The following is a 9,044-nucleotide window of genomic DNA, read 5'->3' as shown; positions in this document are numbered from 1 at the left end:
ATAGCGATTTTTAGACAATGCGCCAGACCCCTCCGTAGGTCGTTTATTGCCACACCCCTTGGGGCGTTGCTCAAAAAAAAGAGACGGGCATGGTGAAAAACTCGAGTCTATGATGAATAAGCTTTGCGTCGTGATGATTATAGATTTTTAACTGCGCTTTAGACCATCATGATAGAGCCCATAGTTTCAGTATTCTGAAAGGCTCTTTGAGCTAAAGCAAACATGTTATTTTGTAGCTCAGTAACCATACTTTGGCAGTTTGTAACTAGATTTTCTGGGACAGGGCTGTCAGGGTACTGAATGGGGGAAAAACTCACGCTGGGAAACAGCTGTTTTGTGTGTAGTTTTGTGAAATGTGCATGTGGAAGATCACAAAACACCCCAAAACTCAGGTGCATAATTTTTGATGCTTAATTATTTGTAGCACTTTAAAATGTGCTCTAAATTTAAGTTGAATTTGTTGCAGATTGTAAACAATTGACAGGTCTACCTGTAATTACTACAAATACACTGAAATTAGGTAATATTAAATGTGTATTAAATGTCCATTTAATATTAAAAGTAATATGACATCAAGAGGATTTTGCCAAAAAAAACCAACAACATGTTTGATCGACCTTGAGCCTCTACCTTATTGTATTCATTGTTGATGTATGTATTCTGTGAATGTATGAAAAAAAATCAGCTTTTGCTACTTTTTGTTTAAATATGCCAAGGAACCATGTTTTGAATGTAAGAATACTGTATTCACATTGCAATTGATACTGTTTGATTCTGAATGATGGATTTCCCTTACTTTTGTACTTTCAAACCATGTAAGTAATCTGTCTGCACCCAACACTGTAATGTGCACCCATCACTAACACTGTGATGTGCATTGATGAACTCAAAATAATAGCTCATGTGACTGTATTTGAAAAATATTGACCCTGAACTTAGCACTTTCTGATTTGAAAGATGTTGACACGAAGTTTGTGTTTTAGAATTATGTGGTGGTACAGTCGCACTAGACTTTTGCCCATTCAACTCTCGATTGTCTTCTGGTAACATGCATACACACACAAGATAAAATGTAACTACCTTTTGATAAGACTGGTTCAATTACCCCCTTTTACACAGTTATACACTCTTTTACACATCTGCTGTGTTGAATATTAGCTGGTCTTGCAGTTTTACACACAGTGTGAGAGAGGTGTGATTATTCAGTAATCTTCTTTGTGGTAAGAAACAAGTAGAAAGACAAGATGTAGCAGTGCTAAACCATATCGGAATGTTATTGTTCATTTCTGTGCATGGGTATTATCTTCCTGGACAGAGGGATCAGTCTGTGCGGATTATAAAATTGGTGTCAGAACTTTTGAACTGTGATTGGTGTGAGAATAAGTGTGTATGTGTGTGAATGATAGAGAGAGTGTGTGTGTGTGTGTGTGTGTGTGATTTACGGGCAGCCGTGGCTTCGGACTTGTAACCGGAGGGTTGCCGGTTCGAACCCTGACCAGTAGACACGTAACCCCTCACTGCTCCCCGAGCGCCGCTGTTGTTGCAGGCAGCTCACTGCGCCGGGATTAGTGTGTGCTTCACTTCACTGTGTTCACTGTGTGCTGAGTGTGTTTCTCTAATTCACGGATTGGGATAAAGGCAGAGACCAAATTTCCCTCACGGGATCAAGAGAGTATATACTTATACTTACTTTAAAAAAAGGAGACTTGGCTTGACATGAACATGCTCTGAACATACGCTTCAGAATTTCTATTTTGAGTGAAAGAGTGAGATCATACCCTCATACTCCAGTATACAATCATACTTCATGTCTTCAAAACTCCAACTCTATCTGCCCAATGTTTCATGAATGTGTGCTCTATGTGATTGCAGTCTGGTTATCCAAGTATAGGCTCAGCAAATAACACAGACGTCTAATCTTATCACTATTATTGTCTAGGCAACACATGAAAAACACAAACTTTCCTCCCAGACAAAAAGATCTTTGTTGAACAATAGACACACACATTTGTCTGAGTCATCAATTCACAGAGCTCGCTGTCTGCGCTGGACCCAGACACCACGGGGCTCGTTGCATGAGTTTTTAGCGCCACTGAATGTGTGTACGGTTGCTTAGTGGCTTTTTCCTCCATGTTTTTCTTTAGGCCATGCTCAGAAGACAAAAACTGCTCTTCAAAGACATTTGTTGTTATTTTTACTCTGAACTGGCCTGTGCCACATCCAGTCTGACACAAGTGTGGGAAAGGTAGAGGGGCACAGCATTACCCAGCATTTGCACTCTAACAGTGACACCTGCTAGTCTGGCAAGAATTGTGGAGATGACCAGACAGGTATGCTATTACAAAACCTTGGCAGATGGAGGGCACATTCATTCATTAAAACACGGAATCCTATAGACTACAAGACACTTCTATTTCTTTGACATGCTCTTGTTGTGATCGTTTGTTGTTGTTTTGAGTTTTAACATGGCCTACAAACCAAATTTGGCGTATCTGTAGTATTTTCATCACCTGTTCTTTGTGGTAAAATGGAAAATAAAGGATTTCTGTTAAATATAGGCTATTGCCAATTTACCACATGCCATTTTAGTTTTTTCTGAAGTTCTATTTGAATGTCAGTGAATGATCAGTGTTTTTTGGTTAAAGATCTTATTCATAAAGTCTGTGATATGTGCTGTTGTTTGCCTTGTCTACATAAACATGGCAAATTTGGTCTGAGGCAACACCCCTCTCATTCCTTTAGCCATAATTAAACTTTAGCGCCCCCCCGCCCCCCCTCTTAGCACCTCCAAAGGCATCCTCTTCTCGTAGGGTGGCTCCACAAGGGCTCATATCAGAAGGGGACAGCCATGGAGTAAACAAGCAGACACGGTCTGTCCTGTGCTTAGATTAGAAGTCCAGGAGTAATCGCCATAGCGTCTGTAGATACAGTTCACAGAGTCATCGCCGTGGACACGTCATTCTTCTCAGCCACTGTCTACATCATGATTTACTGATTTATGCTGACCGTACCACCTACCTGCTATATATGCTATGCCTTTTTGACAGTCAGGGAGTCGCGTCTTGATCCTCCCTGCAGGGTTTACTTTGTGCTGAAATAAAACGTCAGCTCCAAGACTTTCTTTTCTTGATCTTCTTTCCTCGTTTGCATCAGAATCATCTAGAGGACCCACATTTACATGTATTTCCCTCATCAGATAGACTGAACTTCTGAGCCACCTGTTGCTGTAATTAGCATTTAGTCATCCTGGTGGAGTCATGACATATACCGGCACTGCTTTTATGTTACTGAGCATCTTAAGCTCCTACAATGCCAGTGGCAAACTTTTAGTTTTTCTAATTGATGGACTCCGTTATGACTACCTCAATAATCTGGACAATTTTCCTGGGTTCCGACAGATTGTGGAAAACGGAGTGAAAGTGGATTACATGACTCCAGAGTTCCCCAGTCTGTCTTATCCAAACTACTACTCACTCATGACAGGTAAGGATTCTAAAGCGCAGAGGCAAAGACTTATACAAATAGTAAAAAAAAATCCAGTCTTGCCTGGGGATTTCATATTTTCCCTTTCATCAGGCCGGAACACTGAAGTGCACCAGATGACTGGGAACTACATGTGGGACATGGACTCGGATACGGAATTCCTGCTGGGCACCAACGCAGACAGCCGCTTGCCTCTGTGGTGGGACGGAGCAGAGCCGATCTGGGTGACCATGGAGAAACTGGGCAAGAGGGTCTACATGTACTACTGGCCAGGTCAGTGCACTGAGCTCTGCTGGGCAAGAGGGTCTACATCATGTACTACTGGCCAGGTCAGTGCACTGAGCTCTGCTGGGCAAGAGGGTCTACATGTGTTACTGGCCAGGTCAGTGCACTGAGCTCTGCTGGGCAAGAGGGTCTACATGTGTTACTGGCCAGGTCAGTGCACTGAGCTCTGCTGGGCAAAAGGGTCTACATGTACTACTGGCCAGGTCAGTGCACTGAGCTGTGCTGGGCAAGAGGGTCTACATGTACTACTGGCCAGGTCAGTGCACTGAGCTCTGCTGGTGGAGACATGATTCATCACGGCTGAGATTAGAGTACAGGCAAAGTGTCCCATCATAATTAAGTTGTAATAAGTATTGTTATAAACATTCCCAGTGTAATCACATCTCTTTAACAAATCCTTAGCACTTGCATGTCTTTATGTGGGGTATGAAAATTATGTTTCAGGGTGTGAAGGCGAGATTCTAGGAGTGAGACCATCTCTCTGTGAACCGTACCAACCAAACGCAAATGAAGGGAACTTGACAGATGCCATGGAACGTGCCCTTGACGCGTTAAAGTACTGTGTTCTATCCTGGTTTATCTGATCCAATCTTTAATGTGACAATATGCTGAATATTATTTTTTACATTCCACTTATTCCACATTCCATGCAAAACAAAAAAGGCATTCTTAAACTTATTGTCATTATACTTTTGGGTATGATAGCTCAACGAAACACATATGTTGATATTTTCTTCATGGCTAGCACATCGCAAAACATGATAAAAGTATGATCTTATCAGTGTCCACATGATTTCACATGGCAGGCTGGCAGACAGAGTTTGCTACTATGTAGCATGCAGTAATTCCTATCAGCCTGAAAATGTTGCTGAACTGGCTCGTGTGTTTGCTTTAGTGATGGCCAAACTGACATGGCTGCTGTGTATTATGAGAGGGTGGACGCAGTGGGTCATTTCTTTGGGCCCCAGTCAGTTGAGACCACAGGAATAGTTCTTGGTCTGGATGGCGCCATGCAATTTCTCAACCAAAGGGTCATGGTGAGAATCCCATATTGTGTATCCCAGTTATGAATGCACAGTATTATTGGTACAATATCAGCATCAGCAGATACATTAATTGGCTATCAAATATATCTTGAGTAGAATTAAAGGCAACGTGCCTGCAGCAACAAACAGACCATCACAATAAGAGCAAATATTTAATTCTAGAAAAGGAAAGAAATAAGGAAATAAAAAAGAGATTTGTAACACACATGTATCGACATTGGCAATTGGCCAAAATGAGTTTGGAAATATCAGCAGAAATCCAATATCGTGCATCCTTAATTCCAGTCACATATCCTTGTATTCTGACACATCTGCACAACAATACTGAAGTGATCTCAGATTAATACAGATTTAAGCAAGATGCAAAAATGAAAGAAGCTAAACTGACTCATGCACTAACGCATATTGGGGGTCGTGTTGCAGGCAAAAAACATGAGCAAAGTCTTGAACATCGTCATGTTCTCTGATCACGGCATGTCTGAGATCACAAACCTCATTGAGCTGGACAAACACATCAACCTGTCCGATGTCATCAAGGTGCTGGACATTGGTCCTGTCGTGAGCCTGTGGCCCAAACAAGAAAAGTTTGAAGAGGTGAGATCCTCTTTTTGGCTGTATTCTCATTTACAACTAATGATGACAGAAAGGTGTGAACAATGAATATTTGTTTTTCTGTTTCCTACAACCATTTAACCATCAACCATCTATCTGCTATTTTTATGTCCATAAAATTCATATGGATACTGACCTCCCCTCACCCCAGATATTTACTGCTCTTAGTGCTGTGGAAAATATGACAACCTACCGCATAAGTGACATCCCTGATCGATTCCATTACAAGGAGGGGAGGTTTGTTTCAACTCTGACCCTTGTAGCCAAACCAGGCTGGATCATTACTCCTGTAAGTTATGTACCGTTGTCAGAGTGTTCATTTAAAGGGGAACTTGGCAACTATTTCAACGTAATAAACCCGTTTAGAAATCATTTGGATGGTTAAATGACCTGTTCCGGTGAAAATGGTGACTTTCCCCGCTGCGCCTAGCGTCCCCAGGCGGAAAACCAACCTTGCAACATTGAGACTACCATCCCGGAAAGAGAAGTGAGAAACAAGAAACTCGTTTTAAATCGTGTTTCTTACCTTGTAACATCCACAGAGTTGTGCCAAACTTATGCTAACCGTTCGCTAGCTTGTAAAAAAATCCATGTGCTTTATCGTTACTTTTTCCCACATTGAAATAGCATAATGCACAACTTCTTCAGCAGAGGGGGAAATCCTGCCAAGTTTCCCTTTAATGTAATTTAACTAATTAGTTAACTGTCCTGATTTCTGTCCTCATACTTCACTACTTATCAAAGTGGAGAAACAGGCTCAACTCAGCACTGTTCTAACTGTGTGTGTGTGTGTGTCTGTGTGTGTGTGTGCGTGTGTGTGTGTGTGTGTGTGTGTGTGTGTGTGTGTGTAAATGAATAATAAGGAAATACATTATGCGAAGACAAAGGTGGGAATGTGGGGAACTCCAGGAATGAGGAAACTATAGGCATCTACAGTATACGCCCAGTTATGTTAATCAAAACTATTTAACCATGATAATTAGGTTAGGTGCAAAACTGCTTTTGATTGCAAGTTAAAGTTGCTTGTTTGTTTGCATATGCTGTAGCATCGTCATGGTTGGGACTCTCTCTATTCACACATTTACGTGTAGTCAAAATGATACAATAGAGTTAGCATTTTACAACACTTTTCTGTCTTCTTACTTGAATTCAGTATATTTTTGCTCATTAAGTTACTTTTTTTCAGACCATATCAGCCCTGCCTTTCCAGCCAAATGCCACTGGAGACAGGAAATATGGAGCACATGGCTACGACAATGAACTTGTTGAGATGAGAGGGTTCTTTGTAGCAAAAGGGCCAGGTAAGGGACTGGAGTCTGAAACCCATGTTGACATTGCTTTTCTAAAAAGTTCACTTCTCTTCACAGCACTTCACTTCACAAGATTAGTTACATTCCTTTTTGTCACTCTCTCAGCATAAACCCATATCATAATAAGGAAGATATACAGTTCTCTTTTGATGCTCTTTAGTAAAGTACAAAGCCAACAGCAAAGTTGGTGAAAACCAATGCAAAGAATGTTGTGCAAGCACAAGGGTTTTCAACTAGTGGTACGCGGCCCACTGGTGATCTATGAAAGCATTGCTGGTGGCCCCTAACCATGCATTAACTAATGTAACCTTCTTCCACTGCGGGGATCACTACAGTATGTTCTAATCAGGTCCTTAGGTTGCCTCCTTAGTCAGAGTAATGGTTAAGGGGTCACAGTAATCTTAAAAATGTGATCCCATAAAACCATAAAATGAACCATGAAGTTAGCACCTTTTTTAGCTTGCAAAATGAAAAATAAGACCAATAGTTGTGTTTGCCAAGCTGATAATTCAGTTTTTTTGTTCAACAGATTTCAAAAGCAACTTCAGTGCTGGACCAATCAGATCCGTAGATGCCTATAACGTCATGTGTCATACCCTGGGGATTGATCCGCTTCCCAATAGCGGCTCATTGGACCGCGTGAGGGCCATGCTGAGAGAGCCGTCCAGTACAGCGGTCCTAGTAACCCAGCACAGCTGTCTCCTGGTCTTGATAGGACTGTTTATATGTGTACATGTGTCACCTTACTGAAATCCATCCCCATTACGTTTTACCTGCATTTACCTCAATGCCACACTGACAATAGTAAACGAGCCTGAAAAGAATGCAATGTGCATCTACTTCCTGAATTTTAGGTCAACGATACACGGGACACCGAAACACCGGGGCACATGAAATTTGGTGGCTATGTAGCCCCACTAGACTTTTACAGAAAAATTTCGTTTAGTCCCCGGGGGCCTCTCCCCCCCCCCCCCCATGCTGGGCCCCCCGAACCGCAAAAAAAGCAGTTTTTCCTAAATAACTACCTGAACCGTGGCACTGAGGATGAAGAATCTTTTATGGTATGTTGGTCTCAAGGGCCCACATCAAACTGGCCCATAATCACTCATTTGTGATTTGCACCCCCCCCCCCCGGTAAAAAATTAAAATGCAATATCATTCTGCTTTAATCGCCCCTATCTTCAGTTAAGATGTTCAGAACTGCACCAAATTTTATGTGTATGATTGACCTGGCATTCTCTGGGGGTATGCCAAGTTTCGTAGAATTTCATCCATGGGGTGGGGGGGGGGGGGGGTCTAAAAAATTTAGGTTATGTGTACATTTAGTGACTGTACACTCATTGGCCTGTAGATGGCAGTGCACACATATACACATGCACACACACACAGGTACGCACATACTATTGGTATTAGAACGGCCGATACATATTCAGTAGGATTAAAAGAAAGCCAAATATTCATCATCATCATCATGGCTGCATTTCCAGTACTGGCGATAAGTAGTCGTTTGTCCACTAGATGGCGCATCGTTGCAGTGAGACGTAATTTTGTTGGAAGTTAAAAGTGGGTTGGAAAAACAATGGAAGCTTCCTACAAGGACTGTAGTTTACCGCAGAGAACGTCTAATAAGGATAGGACGATGTTCACATGAAATGTAATTCCCATTTCTTCTTGAAGCCGAAATAAATCTGAGAATGTTTATCGGACATGCTTGGTTTTTACTGCAGGTACGTTAATCTTATAATATCAATAAGGACGGTACAATAATGTTACCGTTAGCGTTGGTTGAGTGATGGAGGCCAATTTGATTGTATTTGTAGAAAACTATAAATGCGGTTATACCAAGCAAATTGATAGCAGCACTGTAATTGTATCTTTCGACTGTCATTTGTTGCACGTGCTAGACAAGAATCATTCTGTGCAATGGAAGATTTACCAACGTTACACCAGTCTGATACAGTTTTGCCTATACATGCGTGAGACTGAGATGCCTGTTTATTTGTTTGAAGTGCGTGCAGGGTGTGAGAGGGGAATCGATGTGCTTCCAGCTTGGTAGTTGTAGTCTGTGAGATTAAAAAGCACGTGTGTGTGTGAAGTATCCAAACAATGACACCTTCTTTTCATTATGGCTGCTTTAGTAACACACCTTAAGCTACTGTGTAGTGGGTCCCATTTAGAAGTGGCTACTTCATTCGCGCTTTCCTTGACTCATGGAGCTGCGTGAATTTTATTACAACTTTTCGCACTATATGGCAGTTTAAGTCCGCTTGATACTGTAAGGCGTAAGCCATTGGTTTCCAAAGGAGAT

General features: G+C 41.7%; 1 protein-coding gene across 2 annotated transcripts; it reads left to right on the top strand.

Moving 5' to 3' along the window:
- Positions 1–2,725: 2,725 nt before the first annotated feature.
- On the top strand, positions 2,726–7,604 carry LOC121694438 (glycerophosphocholine cholinephosphodiesterase ENPP6-like). Of its 2 annotated transcripts, none has more exons than XM_042074609.1 (8): positions 2,726–3,483; positions 3,577–3,756; positions 4,213–4,324; positions 4,664–4,805; positions 5,238–5,461; positions 5,595–5,715; positions 6,613–6,727; positions 7,266–7,604. In XM_042074609.1, the coding sequence occupies exons 1-8, from the start codon at positions 3,258–3,260 to the stop codon at positions 7,484–7,486; spliced, it is 1,341 nt and encodes a 446-aa protein (XP_041930543.1). In that variant the 5' UTR covers positions 2,726–3,257; the 3' UTR covers positions 7,487–7,604. The 2 variants fall into 2 exon arrangements, with proteins under 2 accessions (XP_041930543.1, XP_041930544.1); XM_042074610.1 differs by having other exon boundaries at positions 2,765–3,483; positions 5,238–5,408; positions 5,578–5,715; positions 7,266–7,603.
- The last annotated feature ends 1,440 nt before the right edge of the window (positions 7,605–9,044 follow it).

This window comes from Alosa sapidissima, chromosome 20 (assembly GCF_018492685.1).
Source record: "Alosa sapidissima isolate fAloSap1 chromosome 20, fAloSap1.pri, whole genome shotgun sequence".
Classification (NCBI taxonomy): Eukaryota; Metazoa; Chordata; class Actinopteri; order Clupeiformes; family Clupeidae; genus Alosa; species Alosa sapidissima.
This window is presented reverse-complemented; position numbering and strand designations above follow the sequence as displayed.

Coding starts and splice junctions, on each gene's coding strand:
- LOC121694438 (XM_042074609.1), top strand. CDS start 3,258: ATGACATATACCGGCACTGCTTTTATGTTACTGAGCATCTTAAGCTCC. Junction 5,716..6,612: donor CAGGCTGGATCATTACTCCT/GTAAGTTATGTA, acceptor ACTTTTTTTCAG/ACCATATCAGCCCTGCCTTT. Junction 6,728..7,265: donor CTTTGTAGCAAAAGGGCCAG/GTAAGGGACTGG, acceptor TTTGTTCAACAG/ATTTCAAAAGCAACTTCAGT.